Below are 20,972 nucleotides of genomic sequence, written 5' to 3'. Positions count from 1 at the left end.
TTCAGGAGCATTTCCACGGTCCCCGGTCCCCCTGGCCGATGCCTTTAGATTGGCAAAGGAATCTCCTTCACATATGGTACTTTCCAAGCTCTTCTTATTCTGCTGGGTCTCGGGGTGAGTAAGACCCCATGCATATCCTTTAACAGGGGAATCTGAGTTTCCTATAGCACTTTGGAACCCTTGGACATCAACCCTCTTGGGTTCCTAAGCCAGACGTTTTGGGGGCTTGTCTTCCTGGTGTGGATCCCAGGGGCTAGAGAGCCTGGTGGAGGTCATCAATCCCTCACTCCTGGAGAAGCACCTGTCCCATGAGATCCCTCCTTAGGGCATGTTGCTGCACACAATAAGGTGAGGTCTTTTGCAAGACCATGTCTCTGCCTCTCCTACCTGTCTCAGTGTGGTCCTTTTACTCTTTGTTTGTGGGAAGTGGTTCACCTAGTTCTCAGATCGTTTTCAAAGGGAGGTGACCCCTATATAGCTGTAGATTTAGTGTGGCCGTGGGAGCAGGTGAGTTCAGGGTCTTCTGCTCTGCCATTGTGAACCCCAGCTTAAATCCTTTCTAGATTAAGATGGAGGTTATTAGATTAATGTGTTTCCTTGAATAAGCACCTCTAGTTTTACAGAGTCAGCTGGGACTCTGGGAAACACAGAGCATGAGATTGGCTTGGATAAGTCTGGGTGAGCTGTGGTCAGCAAGTCCTTTGGCAATACTGATGAAGGTATGGTAAAGGATTATTGTTCCTCCTATTCTCCTATGCAGTTTTGGGAGTGCCCTTCCAACAGTTCTTATTAGGCAATCTCCCTCAAGGACTCAGGCAAGGACAACAGGAACACGCAGAAAGTCGTGATCTGCAATAGAATTCAGCAGTCATTTTATCTTATTTTCTTCTTGAAGATGAACCTCCATCTTCCATCCATACACTGACTGACCATCCACAAAATATTATGTGGTGTGAGTTGCCTGGATTGTTGCCTCAGCCTTCTATGTGTTCCGTTGGAAACCTCTCTTGTCCTCCTCTTATGGCTGAGCATTTTGTAATTCTAAAATGAAAATCTGGACTTCCCTGGTGGTGCAGTAGTTGAGAATCCACCCGCCAATGCAGGGAACAAGCGTTTGACCCCTGAGCAGGGAAGATCCCATGTGCCATGAAGCAACTAAGCCTGAGAGCCACAACTACTGAGCCCACGTGCCTCAACTACTGAAGCCCATGCGCCTAGAGACTATGCTTCGCAACAAGAGAAGCCACCGCAATGAGAAGCCCATGCACCACAATGAAGAGCAGCCCCTGCTTGCTACAACTAGAGAAAGCTCTTGTGCAGCAACAAAAAGACTCAGCACAGCCAATAAATAAATAAATAAATAAATATTTATTTATTTATTTATTAAAAAAAGAAAGAAAATCTATTAATGTCACTTCCACTTGTCACTGTAATGGTCTTGCCTTGCCCTCGTTCCTTCTCTCTGGCCTTGTCCACACTTCTTGCCTATAGGCTTTTACATGTGCTGCTTGTTCCACAAGGAACACTCCATCACTCTGTTGTCCCCATTGACCTGGGTAATTTACACTTGCCTTGGTGTCTCAACATAAATTTCACTCTCTCTTAAAAGTTATCTCATCATCCCCAAACTAGGCTTCCCTATTACTACGCAAATCACATTTTAATCATTGCTTTCTTATTTGTCTCTATTTTTCACCAGAAGGTAAAATTTGTTAGAGACTCTCTCTGTCCTGCTTTTCATTAAAAACACTCTGCCTATCATATTTTAAAAGAAAATTGTAGATGAATAAATTACATCATAACTTGCTCTATCGGTTCTGACTCAAAAATTCTTCATATGCTTGGCCAAATCAGGAAGAGCCTGTAGGTCCTGCCACTTTGAATACAAAACTAACAGCACCTTCCTAACTCAGTCTACCATGGCACTCCTCCATCAAAGACAAACAACAAGTGCCCAGCTTTTTTCTGGGATCAACAGCATATACACCTGGCATAGAGTTCATGGCAAAGCTTAATTCCACACCTCTTGGATGAATCCAATGTGGCTGATCCCTGAATGAAACAATTCTTTGTAATATAAATAAAATTCTACATGGTTTTCATGTTTGCTATTGAGAACAATGCAGTCCAATTAGAGAAATTATGAATGACATCGCTCCACTGGCTCCTGTAAAAATATCTTGGAGTAAAAAATAGAAAATGTCTTTTGTTTTCTCTCAGTTTGCTCTAAAAATCGCTGACATATATATATATACTTCTATATCTGTCTATTCTGGAAGGATATATGTGCAAATATTAACAAGGTCAAAAGTTTCAAATGAAATCCCTCCATGTCCTTCTCCATCACTATCTTTGGGATCCAGGACTGTTAAGACTGGAAAAACACGATTCTGCAGAGATTTCAAAGCAACGATTTCAGGAAACAGCTGAAATCTTTGCATTTTATCATAAATAAGAGGAAGAGTACGAATATTTGACTGTTTCAGTATCTTGCTGTCCTTAAATTTCGGTCTAAAGGAACAGAGAAGATTCAAAGCAGTGTTTAACTTGGAGAAAAGAGTTCTCAGTCCCCCTCAATACTAAAACAATTAAGCAAACTATGACAAAGATGAAATCAAAGTGGTCCCAAAGGAAGGATCAGGTCACAAGGACAGAAAGACAGCACCTTATTCCCCTAGTCAGAATTCCTGATAGGGTGATTTTAATATTATTAAGGACAGCAATACGAGAAGAGGCACTAATACTCTGACGCAAATACTCTTACAAAGACAGATATGACAGGTGGTTGGTATAACCACCCTGTAAGTTGCATATATGTAACTAAAGGTCAGACGTGTCCACATCACATCCGCGTTGTACACTTCGATGCTTGGTAAGAATTTCCCCCTTGCCTTTGTTCATGATGTTTCCTGAAGAGGTTGCAAACCAGCAGTTGAGGGCAAGTCCAGCTAGCAGACCTGCGTTTTTGGGTTCACACAGTGGGTTTTGTTTTTCAAATCTGTATTTCTTTCTTGAGAAGCTGGAAGATCTCTACATGGCTAGGTGACAACAGTCAGTGCGAGCTGAGCAGCTGGCTCCCTTTCGATGGACCATGTGTTTGCTACAGTTGTTTCCACCTCTGTTTTCTTATACCAACCCCGTTATTCATTTACATCATCTCCCTGTCTCCTTTAGGCAGTTCGCAATCCCTACTCTACAAAGACTGTCCTTCCCATCCATTTCTACCTGCTCGAATTCTAGCCATTGTTCATGGTTCATCCCAAATGTCAACCTTTCTCCTTTCCCCAACAATCAGATGTGAGTTGTCCCGATTGTGAATACTCACAACATTTCTTACACTTCTTTTGTAGCCCATACAGTATCCAGTAATAATTTTATTCTTATCTGTATTTTATTGTACTTATCTTGTTAGTGTAAGATCTACAAACTTGTACATTCATTCACCCATTCATTCAGCAAAAATTTATTAAGTACTAGGTTCCACATAAAAAAAGAGAAATGGAGACAGGCTCTCGAGGAGATGCTGAGATCAGGATCTATCTCATACATCTTTGCTTCCACTGCACAGCTTAGGAAAGTGCCTTGTGCTTGATAAATACTCAGTTGGCATTTGTTGAAGTGAATTTTTGGCAACCCTATTAACATAGTTCATGACATTCTATTAAATACAAGTATTAGAGCTACATCAAACAGCACTCTAAAAACCAATTTTTATTAACATATGCCAATCACTAAACATTTCTTTTTCCATTCCAGTTACTCTAAATCACCAAGGTTTTATCCTGAAATAGTACTCAAAGTACTCAGACGTCCCTCTAAATTTATTTACCTGGGTAACTGCTGAAAGAGAGGCGACTACTTCTGGTGTCTTCATCAGTGATGTTGAAGTTCCAGTGTTTATATATCCTGAGCATGGCTGCATATGTGTACCAGCTTGAGTGAGCAAAAAAGATGTTCTCATATCCAGGAAGAACCTATAGCCAGAATCACAGTGAAGCATACAGATAACTGACTACAAATGTAGGAAGTGTATAGGGATTGTGTCAGTTAAGGCATTTACTGCTGTATTGTTACTGGAAAATTAACCTTTCATGTGCACAAAACAGACTCTGTCCTAGCTTCCAAAATGGAAGATTCTGGAAGATGGGAGTGGCAGGTACATACAGCATGGGAAAAATGATGGGAGAAACAGGTAACATCATATACATCCAGTTCCTCCATAGTTCCTTCCAGTTCTTGACTTCTAAGACAGAGGAACCCATGAGCTGATGCATAACTACAGCCAGGAGTGATGAGACGTTGCCATACTTGGGTGACATATAGACAAAGTCCGTATGGACCAGAAGAAGGACAAAGAGGAAGGCCACAGTGTGTCTCACCTTAATCAGAGCCGAGCAATGTCCCATCTCCCATCTCTTAAAACCCCCCAGGCTGGAGTTTTGTGTGGGAGAAAGTGAGGGAATTACGTCCAGCAGGTCTCCAATGGCATTCAGGAACTGAATCTGAAACAGGGTCATGGACTGCGAAAAGACAGAGACTGCACTTAACATTCATTTGTGACAATCAGATGTCATTTTCTATTGTGAGGGGTCCTCTTGTTCGGTATCCATTACATTATTTCTTTGTGAAGGGTCCCTCGTGTAACAGATACACTAGATTTTATCATAGTTTATAAAATAATTTTTACTACTTTATAGTTTATGAGACATTTTAGCCTGTTATCCACAGATTTGGGGAGTGGGCCCTAGGAGAATAAAACACACAGAGCACTCTGCTTGCCTTCTGCTACAGCAGGTTTTTCAGTCTTGGCACTGGTGATATTTGGGGCCGTATAGTTCTTTCTTGTTGGGTGGGGGGTGGTGGGGCTGTGCATTGTAGGATGTTTAGCAACATCTCTGGCTTCTACCCACTAGATATCAGTACCACCCTCCCAGTTTGGACAACCCCAAATGTCTCCAGGCATTGCCAAGTATCCTCTGGCAAGAAATCATCCTTACCTGAGAAGCACTGCTTTAAAAGCAAAAAGATTCAACTAAAGTGCTTTTGATTTTGATCGTATGCTTAACATAGGACTAACAGACTTGACAGCAATAAACCTGAAGCAATTATCAGGCCTGAACGTGAACTTTGTGTTAACTAGAGAGCACTGCTCCAGCAAGATTCAAACCACCAGAGTCACCCAGGGCTAGGCATCTACAAACAAATTGGTTTTCAGGCAGAGAAGACAAATAAAAATGACAATTTTTACCAAAAGAAATGCAAGAAAAAACCCCCTCATTATTTATTTATATAAACATGCTCTTTGTTTTGCTTTTGAATAATTAATACATTCATTATTCAAGATTTTTTAAAATTATAAGATCTAGGGTGGAAATTCTCTTCACTCCTATCCTCTGTTTGTTCAAGCCCCACCCTATCTCCAGCTTACCATTTTATTGGTTTCTTGTGTACCTCTCTGAACTTTAAAAAATGTCTTACAAATACATTTTTTAAAATGTAAATGATAGTATACGCACTTCTCTTCACCTTGACTTTTTTCTCTTAATATTTTTTTATATCTTGGGGACCTTTCCATATTTGATGTAAAAATCTTCCTCATTCTTTTAAACAGTATTTCAATGAATGGATGCATTATAATATTTTTAACCAGTATTTTATTGATGGACTTTCAGGTTGTTTCTAGTCTTCTGCTATTATAAATGATGTTACAGTAATCAATCTTGGACACAACATCTTGTATGTGTGAGTCTGTGTGTAGGATAGATTTCTAGAAATGATTTTGATTTTAATAGATATTTCCAAATTGTCTTCATAGGGCTTATTTCAATTATACTATTACAGCCTCAATAACATAAATAATGAGTTTATTTCCAATTTGATTGGTGAAAAATAGTATCTCATTGTAGTTTATATTGGCACTTATTATGAGTACAGCTGAGCATATGTTTAAAAATTTTTGGATTTATTTTTTGTGAGCTGTTAATGTGCTTTACTTTTCTACTAGGTTATTCTTTTTTTATCTACTTTTAACAGTTCTTTAAGTATTAGGTTAGCTCATCTCCAATATGAATTGCAATATTTTTTTTCAGTTTGTAATTTGCCTTTAAATTTTTTGCCTTTTATTTATTTATTTATTATTTATTTATTATAAATATATGTATATATGTATGTATGTATTTTATTGGCTGTGTTGGGTCTTCATTGCTGCACACGGGCTTTCTCTAGTTGTGGTGAGCAGGGGCTACTCTTTGTTGTGGTGCACAGACTCCTCATTGTGGTGGCCTCTCTTGTTGGGGAGCACAGGCTCTAGGTGCGTGGGCTTCAGTAGCTGCAGCACATGGGCTCAGTAGTTGTGGCTCACGGGCTCTAGAGCTCATGCTCAATAGTTGTGGCACATGGGGCTTAGTTGCTCCTTGGCCTGTGGTATCTACCTGGGGCAGGGATCAAACCTGTGTCCCCTGCATTGGCAGCTGGATTCTTAACCACTGCGCCACCTAGGAAGTCCCTGCCTTTATTTTAAAAATTAAGAATGATATCATACATATGAAAGGGAAAAAGATGTATAGGCACAGTTTAAGGAAAAATAATAAAAATAAACTTCTATGTACCCACCTCACAGTTTAGAAAATAGAATATTAGCTGTGCCTTAGAAGTCACCAATCTCATTTCCCTTCCCTTTGCTACCAGTAGTAACCACTCTGCTAAATTTCATGTTGTTCATTATTTGCTTTTTTATTATTTTATCATCTATGTATAAATTTCTAAACGATATTTGTTTAAAACTTTGCTTGGTTTTGAATAGGTACAAATAGAATCACATTGTGTGCATTCTTTTGCTCAATATTATTTTTTGGCATTTATCAATGTTGATAGTGTGGAAATAGTTCATTTTCATTCCTATGTGGTATCCGATTACATGAATATATAGTGTCACAATGCATGATGAACAGAGATGTTTCCAGCTTGCAGCAAAACAGTGGTACTGTGAACTTTTACGTACTTGGACCCCATGTTCAAGGGTGCATCTAACCTCTGAATGGATCTGCCAGGCTGTAGAATATGCATTATCCTCAAATGTTTCAAGTAATGTCCAATCCTTTTCCAAAGTGGTTGTAATAGTTTACTTACGCCACTAGTGGCTGGAATTTCCCAACTCTGGTGTGTAATAGGATCTCACTGTGGTTTTACTATGCATTTTCTGAAATAGAGCATTTCTTCATCTCCTTTATTGGCCATTTGTATGTCCTATTCTGTGAAATTCCTGTCGATGTCTTTTGCCCGCTGCCCATTTTTCAATTGAGTATTTTCTTTTTAAAACTTTGTCAATGTTCTTTATGTATTTTAGATACAAATCCTTTGTTAAATGTATTGCGAATATCTTCTCTTGGTTTGCATCCTATCTTTTCACTCTCTGTATATGTCTTTTGATAAATAGAAATTCTTATTTTAATTAGCTGAATTTGTCAGTCTTTTTCTTCATGGCTGGTGCTTTTGTGTCTTAAGACATTGTGGCCTACCCTTTGTCATATCCTCCTAGTGAAGACTGAATGATACTGGGTCTAGACTATTGTCATTACTTCCAGGCTTTTTCAAGGGACAAAGCAGGAAAACATGGTTTTTTATTTTTCGGCTGTGCCACGTGGCTTGCAGGATCTTAGTTCCCCGACCAGGGACTGAACCCAGGCCACTGCAGTGAAAGTTCAGAGTCCTAACTACTGGACTGCCAGGAATTTCCCAGGAAACTTGTAGTTTTTTAAGAGAGCTAAAAGTAATGATTTGCTACCTAGATTTCAACTTAAAAAAAAAAAAAGCAGAGGAGGGGCTTTACTTCACTGATTTTTCTTATGCTGAAAATCTTCTTATCTAACATACTTGTTTGCTTTGTCTTACTATATCAGTTGAACATATCAAATTTCAAAATAGCAATATCAATACTCTTACTAGTGTAAGATTACAATTCAAATTTGTTTGCTTTTGTTTTTGTTTTGGTGACTCTTCTTGTCCATAGCATCTGTTCCAAATGTACAGCAATAACTGTGTTTTAAGGTCACTTGAAATAACTGCTGTCTGTATGGTTATGCCATGAACTTGATGTACCATTAGGTATATTTGTGTCTATTTGTTTTCAGATCTTAGGAATTGCTTTGCTTTTAAAAATTTTGTTTTATAACTATGAACAGCATTTACATGGTTCCTAAGTCAAATGTATAAAGCAAGTTACATTCAGAGAAATGTAGCTTTCATCTCTGTTCCCTCCACTCTCTTTTCTTCCTTCTTTTATAGATAATCAATTTTTTTTTTGTTTTTGGTTTATTCTTTCACTGTTGTTTCTCCTTGAAAAAATGAGCAAATCTATCTATCTGTCTGTCTGTCTATCTATCTATCTATCCATCCATCTAAATTTCTTATGCAAAAGGTAGCACATGATATACACTGATTTTTATTTTTCTACACTTAAGTTCACTCCATAATAGTACATGGAGATCCACCTCATTCCTGTTCACAGCTACATCATTTATGCAGCCCGTCTGCCATGTATTTGGCTGTTTTCTGTCTTTTCGCTGTTATAAATTATCTCTGATGCTTGCATTATAGCCAGTAAACTTTGTGATAATCCTAGAAATGGGATTACAGGGTCAGAGGGTAAATGAGTATGAGATTTTGCTACTGGGTGCCAAAATTCCTGTCCATAGCACATACACCATTTTGTATTCCCAGCAGTTTTTTAGGAAAGTACCTTTCTTCTCCCATTGCCTTGCCAACACCGTATGCTCTCACACTTGGAATTTTTGCCAAATTGATAAGTGAGAAAGTATTTCTCAGTATGGTTTTAATTTGTATTTCTAATTAAATACAGCAATAAAGCAAGGCCAAACTCATGATTAAGAATACTTTTTGCATCTATTTTCTATAAGCTGTTGTTTTATATATTTTGTCCACTCTGTGTGTGTGAATGTGTGTATGTGTGTGTCTGTGTGTGCTGTGAAGGATGGAAAGCATAGAACTTGTACATTTTACAAAACCTAGACATTTTTCTTTAACAATCATGTTGTCTAAAACCCTAGATTTAGTAGGTTAATTAAATACATATCAGGCTCTTTAACCTACCCCAGAATATAGCGCGGACAAGACTGAGAGAACACAAAAACCAGCTGGTTTGTGTGTTAAGCTTGGATTTTGTGTCAGACACTGAGTTAGGTGCTAGCAATGAGATAGATAAGACAGTAATTCTGTGTAAGAAATTTATTCTCTAGTCCTAATTTGAACTTCTCCATAATTGGAATGTAATTTTAAAGATAATTTTTAATATTCTCACCATACCATATAAATCCTGAGTAGCTTTTTAAAGATCTTACCTGTGTTTTATCTGCTGTCGCCCTCTGCATTGCCCCGGCATATAGCCCATCCATTTGTGCCATGACATAGCCTGTGTGTCTCCAAAATGGGTCATTCTTGTGAGATTTGATGTTATCCCGGGTCCACTGATCTTGCTTCCTAGAAGACAAATTAGGTCTGGACTAGGGGTCTCCACGGTTGTTCATCCAAAGCTAAATTAAGCCCAGGTATTTAGAGATTACATATTCAGATACTTATGCTAGTATAATTGGAATTCTGGATCTTGTAACATTCCAATCATTTTGAAAGGATATCAGAGCAAATCCTATATCATTTTTAATTTCTCCCAAGGACTGTGACTCTTCCTTTATAACTTCCCCCATGCTCTGTCTAGAACTATCAAGAAAAACAGGTGTAATATTTACTTATCTATAATACTGAGACCTAAGAAAGTTGGGGAATAGGCTGTTCAAATGCATCTTGTATAAAATCATAATGTTCCACTAAATCAATAAGGACCAGTGGATTAACTTTACTTTTGTAGATAGAAGTGATAAACAACAGGAAGAAATAAAAGCTCTTAAGGACAGGGTGGTTTGTATTTGTATTTCTCTCAGCTCATTTGCGTAGTTTATGGTTCATTCTATTCCAGTTGTTGCTAATAACTGCCTCAATGCCTTTGTCCTAGGAAAAAGTCTTGTTTTTTCATTTTGTTGTTTTAAATAGTCCTTTCATTCTCGCTCCTCTTTTAGTTGTCTGCACTTTATGCAGGATGAGTTGACATAACTTTGTATACTAAAAGCTCTTTCTGATTTGTTCAGCCTATCTCTATATCAGTTTAAAAAAACAATGTTACTGCTTCATGGGATCTAGTCCAGATGCTCTCTCTGTAGGACCTTAGCATCTGACTAAGAGGTTGCTTAGAGTATAATTTGGAGGGCCAAACCAGCAGCTCTTCTCTCCCCAAATTAGTCTCATAGTCTGTCATCCCACAAATGTAAAACAAATTTCCTGAATATTGAGAATTATTAGTCTTCAGAAAACTTCACTAAGATGGAAATATTCCCAGAGGATGTTAGGAATTATAACTTTAGATATGAGCTAACTCCCCAGCTAGGATTAGTCACCAGGTCCCTGAAAAGGAAGCACCTTACAGAGGGAGGAGGAGGGGTTTCTGCAAGGAGAAGAGCCCCCAGGAGGAAAGGGTTTGACTTTGCCTGTCTTGCACTGGTGAGGTCTTTTCTCTAGCTGTGTCAGCAATTGATAATATGATATTCAGCCGGACCTCTGAAAGAGCACAAACTAAAATGCAGTTGTCCGCAACTAGTTTTCTTGCCATTACCAAAAGATGCTATGCTTAACTACAAGAACCACTCCAGAGTCTTGCCTAAGACATGGAAAAGAAATTTGTGAAGGAGAAATGTTTCAAATGACAGATTCAAGCTCTGAAGCCTCAATAACAACAAGAAGAGGAAAGCTATTATACGTACGTTAAAAACTTCTGCACTTTATTCATCATGGAACGTTTCTTAATCAGCTGTGGGTAGAGGTTTTTGAAGTGGTTAGACATGTATCTGAAACAAGAGATGAAAATTGTTACATTTCTATTTTTCTTCTTGGATTTTCCCATCACAGTAAATTACCTAATATTTTGGCTAACTGGGATGTTCCTTATCTTTTTTTATAAATCAAATGCACAATTTAAAATTGGGAAATATTTCCAACATATAGAAAAGCATAGCATATATCAAACACCCAAGGATCCACTACCCAACTATATTAAATCATTATATTTTGCCATATTTGCTTCATATTTTTTAAAAAAGATATAAAACATAAGCTAGAATTGAACTGCTGACACTAATTCACCTCCCTTCTCTCCAGAGACAACTGCAATTTTGAATCAGTGAAATCAGTATATATATATATATATATATATATATATATATATATATATATATTTAACCACAAATAATATATAGTATTATTTATCATGTTTCAGAACAAATATAAATAAGATCATACTATCTACCACTCTAACTTGTTTATTTCTCTCCAGATGACTTTTTAAAAGAATTATCTATGGTATCATTTGCAGCTTAAATTTGTTCTTTTCATATGTTGTTGGTATTCCATGCTACAACTGTATAAAAATTCAGTTGTGCAGTCCTATGATAGACATTCAACTGGTTTTTAATGTTTCACTATTACAATGCAACTTCAAACATTGTTGTAAATGTCTCTTTTTACACATTTGTTTTTCTAGTATATATATGTATACATGTATGTATTTATAAATGTAGAATTGCTGGGGTGAATATTCTATATACCAAGAGTTACTAGATATTGCCAAATTGTTCCCACAGTGATTGTACCAAATTACGTTTTCCCCAACTACATGTTTGCTCCCCCCTTGCTTCATAGCCTCACCAATACTTGGCACAGTCAGACTTTCAAATTTTCAACAGCTTGATGTATTTGAAATGATTTCTTATTTTAATTTCCATTCCCCTCAGGATTATTGGCTATTTGAGATTCTTTAAAACTTATTTAAAAAATTAAATGTCCCTCATATGCTACACAGTAAACATTTTTGATGAGCTGTAATTGACATATAACATTGTATAATGATTTGATACACTTAAACATTGCAATGTGATTACCACCATAGTATTAGCTAACACCTCTATTGTGTCACCTAATTATAATTTTTTTGTGGTGAGAACAATTAAGATCTAATCTCTTAGAAACTCTGAAGTTTATAATACCGTGTTGTTGACTATAATCACTAGGTTGTGATTATCTACTAGTTGCAAGTCTGTATCCTTAATTCAACATTTTTTAATTGATGAAAATAATCCACTTACATCTATTGTGATTTTAATATCTTTGGATTTTATTTTTACAGTCTCTTTTGTTTTCCATTTACCATCCTTTTTTTTGGTCCCTACTTTGTTTTCCCTGTTTAGATAACATTTTCTTTACCCTTCTTTTCATTTCTGCTAATTTAGACTAGCTATAAAATGTACAATTGACTCTTGAACAACGTGTGTTTGTACTACAAGGGGCCACTTATACATGGATTTTTTTCAATAAATATGTACTCTTTGGATATGGAGGGCCAACTGGAATTTTTGACTGTGTAGGGTTGGGGGTGGGCTTCAGCACCTCTAACCCCGCATTGTTCAAGGGTCGGCTGTATTTCTCTTCCATTAGTGATCATCATTAAAAATTGTAAAAACGTTCATAATTATGCATTTTATTATAAAATGTAAATAATTTTTTTTTTTTTGGCAGCGCCATATGGCATGTGGGATCTTAGTTCACCGACCAGGGATCAACCTGTGCCCCCTGCAATGGAAGGATGGAGTCCTAACCACTGCACTGCCAGGGAATTCTTATATGAAATCTGAATGAATTTTATATTTCTCTTCTCCTCCAAACACACATATTTTAGCAAGCTTTACCTACCCATTGACATCACCCATCATGTTACTGTTTGAAGATTTAGTTTTACCTTTTCAATTAAAATACCATTACAAAATTTTTATTGTTTAACTTTCACAAATTTTATTAACTTTTGTTTTTTGTGTTAACTATTGTTCCTTACATCTCAAATGTTCCTTTCTGCTATTTTTGTTAATGTGTGTCCTTTAATAGTTTAATAGAAGTCTGTATGTGGTAAAATATTTTAACTTATATATCTAAAAATATCCTTATTTTGCCATTGTTTTTGAATAATTTAAATGGTTTTAAAACTCTAGTTAGTTATTTTCCCTTAGTACTTCTAAAATATCATCCTCATATCTTCTGGCTCTGTTGTTGCTAATGAGAGGTATGCTGTCAGTCAAGCTGAGATTCCTTTGTAATCAATGTTTTTCTTTCTGATAGCTTTTAAAATTATTCCCTTTATCCTCAGTTTTCTGCAGTTTCACCCTCTGTGTTGTAGCAATTTAATAGGCTGTGTCTTCAAACTAAGGACTCATGTCTTTTTCAGTGTTGCTCAGTTCTCAGCTATTACTCTAACTATTGCTTATCTGCAATTCCCTCCAGTTTCTTTTTCTGGGACTCCATATGTTGGAGTTTCTCAAACCTATCTATTTAATAACAGCTCTCTCATATTTTTACCCCTTTCTCTCTTTGGGCAGTGTACTATATAAATCCTTTAATACTAATGTCTGATTCAGAAATTATTTCTCTGACTTTGTCTAGTCCAGGGTTTCCCACTTATTGATATTTTAAAAAATTAATTTCCATAATTTTCATTTATAGTATTTCAAGCAGGTTCTTTTAAAATATCTACCTGTCTAGTTTTCCTTCATAGATATATAAATATACACAGTTTTTTTTTTTTTTGGTTGTGCCTCGTGGCTTGCGTGATCAGTTCCCCAACCAGGGATTGAACTCAGACCCTTGGCAGTGGGTGGTGAAAGTGCAGAGTCCTAACCACTGGACCACCCGGGAATTCCCAAATATTCCTTCACTTATAACTTAGAGTACCTTAAGCATATTTAAAGTCTTTGTCAAACCCATCTACAAAATTAATCTGGAGTGTATTTATGATTTTATTGTTGATTTTGCTGACTTTCTTAGCATTCAATTTTTTCATGCTTTTTTGAACTCTGATATGCAGGCATTTTAAGTTATGTGTTTGTTTATACTCTTATACTCTTATATTCTTTATACTCTTATATTCTTCCCCCCACCCTTTCCTTTCTCCCTTCCTCTTTCTCGCCTCTCATTCTTCTAGGGATTTGCCTCCAACTCCCTGAGAACCAGGTCTTATAGCAGCTTTGGGGGGCTTGTTTCCTATGTAATTCTGCATGTATATGTGTACTTACACCAGCACACAGATGATCTGGTTCTTTTTCCCCACCCCTGCCTCCTGTCAAGCTCATGGTTTCTTATAAATCTCTACACCAGAGTGCACATGAACAGAAGTTATTCTGTGGCCTCCTATTTTACAAACAGTCCAAAGTAGCAAGGTTACTTCTGCTTCCCAGCCTTGATTCAGCTAAGACCACTGAGACCTTCACCCCCCAGCGGGATGACTGTCTCTGCCTGCTTCATGCCAAGGGCCCAGCAGATCCATACTCCATCACCTCGTTTTCTGTTCTGTTTCTGGCTCAAGAGATGTTTAATCTTGTTTGGGGGTCCAGCTGAAACAGGAGGGAAGTGGGCAGGGCACAACCTTTGGAAGAATGACATAGCCCGAGGACATAACATAAACTGATTAGAACCAAATGGGTCCAAGATGGCGGACATGTCAACTTCCAGGCGCCATGACAGTTCCAAGGCTGACCTCGAGGATCAAAAAGTGGTCGGTGGCCCAGTTCTGGAATACTCCACCCACTCAGCCTATGAAATTACCCACCCTGACAAACACTGAAAACCCCATACCCTGGTGCCTTTCTCACCTTCTGAGATGGCCCACACTCTGTCTGCGGAGTGTGTTTCTTCCTAAATAAATAAATAAACTTCTTACCTATCACTTTATCTCTCTCTGAATTCTTTCTGTGATGAGACATCAAGAACCTGAACTTCATTAAGTCCTGAAACCAGGAGTGTGATCTCAGTTGGAAGATCTTGGGTTTTGGCCAGGTTTCGGTCCTGGCCACATGGATTCGAGTTCCAGTCTGAGGTGCACCATTTCACAGCTATATTACCATGACACTCTCTTTCTATATGTTTTAGTTACCACTTGCTCTAAGTTTGGAGCAAAGTGGGTCAAATTGTGAGCCCTCACACCCGCTGGACTGGAACTTTACCTGAAGTCTGAGTTCTGGTTTTTATTTGATGCTTTTTACTGATCTAGAGGTCAGCATTATAAGCAGGAGGTGACTCAGCTTCCAAAAATGGGAATTTGGCCCCTGGCACTGTAGAACTTTAGATGTCCTTTATCTAACAGTTTCCAGAACTGACACTGATAAGATAAGAGTTTTATTGCCAGTTAGGCAAAAAACATTAAAATCCTTTGAAGTCTTTTACTTTATGGTCCTCTAATTCAACAAACTTTATGAGTGCTTTCCCTTCAGATTATTTGTAAACATTTAAAAAAATTGAATTATCACATTTAACTTTTGTTTACATATCTTTTATGCTGCCACATTTATTCTTCTATCAAGTTCATCCCTTTTCTTTCATCTCTAAATCTGAGGGAGAGAACAGCAATAAAGCTAGACAGGTATGTGTGTAACATGGAAGGGACCCTCTGGCCTGGCCTCATACTTAAGGTGAATGGAATGTAGACACTCCAGGTGAGTTGGGTGACTTGATTTAGTTGCTTAGGGAAGCAAAAGCCCTACAGTTTCCCCTCCAAGGTTGCCTGAGGAAGTAGAGATGGCTATCTGGACTGCCTGGGCTCATGACCAAATGCAGCACCCCTGCACCCCTCCATGAGTTTCAGGGAGCAGCCAAAGGCTTTCTTGTGTGGGCTAGGGTGGAATAAGTGGACATTGGGAGCTGATGGACCTCCTGGGGGCAGAGCACTTACACTTGGGGTGACTTCCACAAACTTGATGACATTGATTTTGCAACTGGAGAATGGGCTCTTAAAATGATTTACATGAAAATAAAGTTCCATTTTTTTGGAAGAAATAATTTGTGGGCTATTGACCTATAATGCTCACTCAGGTAAAGAAATAAAAAGTCACCCTTTTTACCTAAAGTCTCCATCACTGCACCCTGCCCAGCTCTATCCAAAGATCCAGATTGCCTCAATTTTTCAGTCTACTTCAATATAGGGCTGTGTTGCTCAACTGGAGTGATTTTTCCCTCCAAGGGGCATTTGGCAATGTCTGGAGACAGACTTTGCTGTCACAATAGGGGGAGGGAAGGTGCAACTGGCATCTAGTGGGTAGAGGCCAGGGATGCTGCTAAACATCCTACGATGCACAGCAAAGAGAATTCAATCCCACACGTCAGTAGTGCTGAGGCTGAGAAACCCTGAAGCAGAGGAATACTCATTGTGACGTGGGGGTGGTTGCTAAGCAGATCCACACAACAGTAGACAAGACAGACGGAGATATAGGAGGATAACTAGGCTAGAATTATTGAAATTTTTTCTTTTTCTGGGTGGGGGGGGGAGCTAAATTTTTTGATTCTGACATTCAGGGCAGGGGGAGAGAAACCTGTACCTTGAGATCAGAAGTGGGGGCTTCACCCGATCCTTTCCCATCCAGGCACCCCGAGGAAAGTAATCCACTCACAGTCCTCTGAGAAGGTTGAGGCCCTTCTCTGATCTTTGGGCCTGGGACCCTACACTTTCGTGTGCTGTAGAAACACAGGATAGCAGATAAGAGCGGAGGCTTTGAATTTGGAGCTCAAAGTCTGATCCATTCCTTCGAGGCTCTACAACCATAAGCAAGATTCCCAACTTCTCCATGCTTCTGAATTCTCATCCAACAGAGCCAGCACCAGTCTCCATGTCAAGGATGTGTTAGACTTCGTTTCAGCTCCCATGGTCAATGTTTCCTCCTAAGTTAGCTGAGACTTTTCCCACCTTTCCATCTCTCACACACATTTATATGGGACAATCATGAAGACGTATGCACACCTACTTTTCCCCGAATCTTTTTGCGTTATGTTAATACCGTATCATTTAGTGCTTGTCAAGTGCTTCTCTCCTATGCTTTCCTAGTTGTCTTGAGTTCCTACTTCCTCGATCTGAGACCGTATCAGGCTCCTTTAGTATTTCCCATTGTGACTAATCCATTTGTGTGTGTATGGAGTCCAGCATGGACTCCATAGCTGGACAGCTGGTTTCCAACCCTCTCTGCTCCTTACTAGCTTTGTGACTTTCAGCTACTTACCTAACTTCTCTGTGCCCGAGTTTTCTCATCAGTACTATGGAGATAGTAATAATATACACCTCACAGCATTGTTGTGGATTAAACAATTTAACATATAAAATGCTTTGAACAATGCCTGGCATATTTTAAATAATATATATAAGTGCCAGTCGTTATCCTCAACATCATCATCATTATTTTGTGGTTCACGTTAAGTTCCAAATAATTACCAGTTTGATGGGTCATTTGATAATTTTGAGGGTGGGACTGTGTCTTACTTATTTTGCTTTGCCTACAGCCTTGACCTGAAGCCATACTCAGTTTCTAATGTCAGAAGGAGCACGTTGAGGGTATGGAGGAGATTCTCGAAGTATATCTTGATGGTATGACAAACACCAAAAAGGTTCCACCTTTGACTACTTTCTCTATTTGTGTCATAATCTTGCTAGAACCTCTTTTCATCAGTTTTAGCAATTGTTGTGTCAACACATTAACTTAAAAAGAGTGAAGAAAGTACTCAGGAACTCACTCCCCACTATCAATCTCCAAAGCCTGGCATAAGGTAGTATACTAAGTGTGTGTTGCACAAGGTAGTAGAACAAGTGTGTTGTCATAATTCCAGAGGAGGGTATTTCTGCACCTGCTCCAGCAACAAGAGAGATCAGCCACTTTGTTAAAAACTAGAACAGACCAGATCCCCACACCCTCATCATCATTCTTTCCAGAAAGTTTTCCTGACTCATTTTATTAAAAATCAATCTATGACTATTTATCAGCTTTTACATCATTAGTGAGACATCAAAGACTCTTCATTTGCAACTTTTAGGGAGCCACCCAATAGAGTTAAAAAATAATGGCAGCAATTCCATTTGGCCAAGGCTGCTAGTCACTGCACTACATGGAAGTATGCAGCTCGCACTTCTGATTCATCTCTAATAAAACTGGAACGACAGGATTCAATTAAACTTAATAAGCTTGTAGTTAAGTAACTGCTGGGGGCAGAAGCGCTGTGCCAGGCATCTGGTGTACATAAAGACAAATAAGATGGGGACCCTGTCCTCAAAGCACTAACGGATGGTGAAGGGGAGAGGTGGGGCTCCAATCCAGTGGAAATGGAATCAGAAGAAGTTTCATCCAGAAGAGAGCAACGGAGGGACTTGCCTGGTGGTACAGTGGTTGAGAATTCGCCTGCCAGTGCAGGGGACATGGGTTCAATCCCTGCTCTGGGAAGATCCCACATGCTGTGGAGCAAATAAGCCTGCGTGCCACAACTACTGAGCCTATGCTCTAGAGCCCTCGAGCCACAACTATTGAGCCCACGTGCCACAACTACTGAAGCCTGCGTGCTTAGAGCCTGTGCTCTGCAACAAGAGAAGCCCCTGCTCGCCACAATGAGAGAAAGCCTGCATGCAGCAATGAAGACCCAGCACAGCCAATACATAAGTAAATAAATAAAGAGAGCGACTGAGATGGGTCTTGGAGGCTGAGCAGTATCTTGATAGGTGGAGATGGGCGACGCAGCACCTTGCTCTCACCAATCACAGTTCTAAGAGTTGCTAGGAAGGGTGTTTGTGGGGGACGCTGAAGGGGCATCACAGGACGGCACAGGGGCCCATCTGGGATGTGCATGTTTGCGTGATGCAGCACACTGTGAGGGGCTCCTCAGAGGACGGGGATGGGGCAGTGGGAGAAGAGGGAGAAAAGAGCGTGAAGAAGCGCAAGGCAGCGAGAGAAGCCCCTGAAAATAGTGAGCGCCCGATCCAAGCTGTGGCCCCGCTGGATGTGCCACCGCTGCAAATGGTGAGATAACCCTGCAGCAGCCGCGCAGGTAGACGCCTGTGAGCATCAGGATAGAGTACCAAGGGCTGGGCCCGTGACGGTGTCGTAAAAGTGTTGTAAAAGTTCAAAGAGGCAACAAATTGCTGCACGCTTCGAAGGCCATGATGGAGGATTTGAGGTTATTTCTTTGTGTTTTGATTTGGTCTCGCCAGTATTTCATAGGTAAATTATATTTTCCGAGGTCTTCAAACCAATGTCTTTACCTACCTATCTCAGTCGTTCATCCCACAATGTTCGTCCTTTCACACATCTCACCCCCACACCACACACCCCCCTCAGGTGCAGGAGAACATAAGGAACACCACTCCATCTTAAATGTCGTGATGTGGAAAAAGTGGCAGCCCTAGACTTCCTACTGCTCTTGGCAGCTGCCTGAGCGACTCTGCAAGATGAGAGGAAAACATGGCAGTTCCTTCTTTTGGCCTCTGACACAAACTCACCTCTACCCTGGCTCCAAGGCTGTGTCTTGGTACGTGGGATTGTACTTTGCAAAACATCCCCAAGTGATAGTCCCCAGCACTGTATGTTTTAAATTGATAAAATGATGTCTGTGTATGAAGATGCTATTGCTTCTCCTACAGTTGCCCCTGTGTAGCTGAAAACAAAGAACTCTAGCCTATGATTTGTATTCTTTCTCCACCATTGGTTTGTGGCTACAGCCATAACTTCCAGAGGGTTGACATTTTAAGCCCTTCTGCTTTGCTTCAGAGAATGCCGGATACCTCCTCAGAGGGAGCCCCGCTGCCTCTCTGTTCATTTGGGACAGTGCATGGGGTGCCTATTGTTGCAGTCCTTCCTGGGTGGTGCCTTGGGTCTGAGAGCCTCAATCACGTGAATTCTTCCAACCTCCCCTCTGCCCTGTCTCCCTGCAGGAGCTCTTGTCTCTGTGAGCCCTGATTCTTTTTATTGATTGATTGATTGATTGGCTGTGTTGGGTCTTCGTTGCTGCATGCGGGCTTTCTCTAGTTGCAGCTAGCGGGGGCTACTCTTTGTTGCAGTGTCCAGGCTCCTCGTTGCCATGGCTTCTCTTGTTGTGGAGCACGGGCTCTAGGCACGTGGGCTTCAGTAGTTGCAGCACATGGGCTCATGGGCTTTAAAGCACAGGTTCAATAGTTGTGGCACACGGGCTTAGTTGCTCCGCAGCATGTGTGATCTTCCTGGAGCAGGGATGGAACCCGTGTCCCCTGCATTGGCAGGCAGATTCTTAACCACTGTGCCACCTAGGAAGCCTGCGCCCTGATTCTTTACTCCATTTAGCATTTCTCCTTCCTTCTAATTAAACTCTTGGGCAACAGAATGTGTACTAAGCCTTCACCTCCTGGATCATATCAGAACAGGAGGCAGGAAACTGGTAACCACCTCTGTCTCTTCCCTCTTCCCCAATCCATTGCCAGGGGTCTGTTTTAAGCTTGCTGGGTCACATCCCACTGTTCTGAGCTTTCAGGGAGGTCCAAAGCAGAGCCTTCATGCTGATTCAGAAATTCCCCTACTGGGACTTCCCTGCTGGTCCAGTGGGTAAGACTCTGTGCTTCCAATGCAGGGGGCCCAGGTTCAAGCCCTGGTCAGGGAACTAGATCCTGCATGCCTCAACTAAAGATTCTGCACACCGCAACTCAAGATCCTGCACGCTGCAACTAAAGATCCCACATGTTTCAACTAAAGATCCCACATGCTTCAACTAAAGATCCTACATGTCACACTAAGACCTCAGGCACAGTTAAATAAATAATTTTTTTTAAAGATTGTTTTTTTAAAAAAATTCCCCTACTTATTGGGCTTTTCAGCAATGCAGTCAAAATGACAGTCTCTGAAAAGGAGCTTATGGGAAATGCTCTTCTAAAGATGGTTTTAGTTGTAATTTTTTCTTTTTTTTACATAGTAGCATGTATTTATTTATTTATTTGGTTGTGCAGCTTGTGGTAGTGGATAAAGGAACTCAAGGATAGGTCAATACTTTATATTATGAATAAGGCTGAAATAATAAAGCCACTCCCCAAAGTGACATGT

General features: G+C 39.7%; 2 protein-coding genes across 3 annotated transcripts in view; one reads left to right on the top strand and one right to left on the bottom strand.

Moving 5' to 3' along the window:
* The window catches only part of ATF7IP (activating transcription factor 7 interacting protein), a 179,999-nt gene extending 167,154 nt beyond the window's left edge, over nucleotides 1–12,845 (top strand). Inside the window, exon 15 of the mRNA XM_057702205.1 lies at nucleotides 12,634–12,845. Within this exon, the coding sequence (XP_057558188.1) occupies nucleotides 12,634–12,753 (120 nt within the window). The 3' untranslated portion in view covers nucleotides 12,754–12,845. The remainder of the gene's footprint in view (nucleotides 1–12,633) is intronic.
* PLBD1 (phospholipase B domain containing 1) overlaps nucleotides 1–20,972 on the bottom strand; it is a 72,154-nt gene that overhangs the window by 29,193 nt on the left and 21,989 nt on the right. For both annotated transcript variants that reach the window (XM_057702209.1, XM_057702210.1), the window contains exons 3-6: nucleotides 10,827–10,910; nucleotides 9,357–9,495; nucleotides 4,380–4,520; nucleotides 3,830–3,974 (exon numbers count right to left, since the gene is read on the bottom strand). In XM_057702209.1, the coding sequence (XP_057558192.1) occupies nucleotides 3,830–3,974; nucleotides 4,380–4,520; nucleotides 9,357–9,495; nucleotides 10,827–10,910 (509 nt within the window). The remainder of the gene's footprint in view (nucleotides 1–3,829; nucleotides 3,975–4,379; nucleotides 4,521–9,356; nucleotides 9,496–10,826; nucleotides 10,911–20,972) is intronic.

The sequence above is a fragment of the Hippopotamus amphibius genome, chromosome 12 (assembly GCF_030028045.1).
Source record: "Hippopotamus amphibius kiboko isolate mHipAmp2 chromosome 12, mHipAmp2.hap2, whole genome shotgun sequence".
Lineage (NCBI taxonomy): Eukaryota > Metazoa > Chordata > Mammalia > Artiodactyla > Hippopotamidae > Hippopotamus > Hippopotamus amphibius.
The sequence above is the reverse complement of the archived record's forward strand: the minus strand, read 5'-3'. Positions and strand labels throughout refer to the sequence as shown.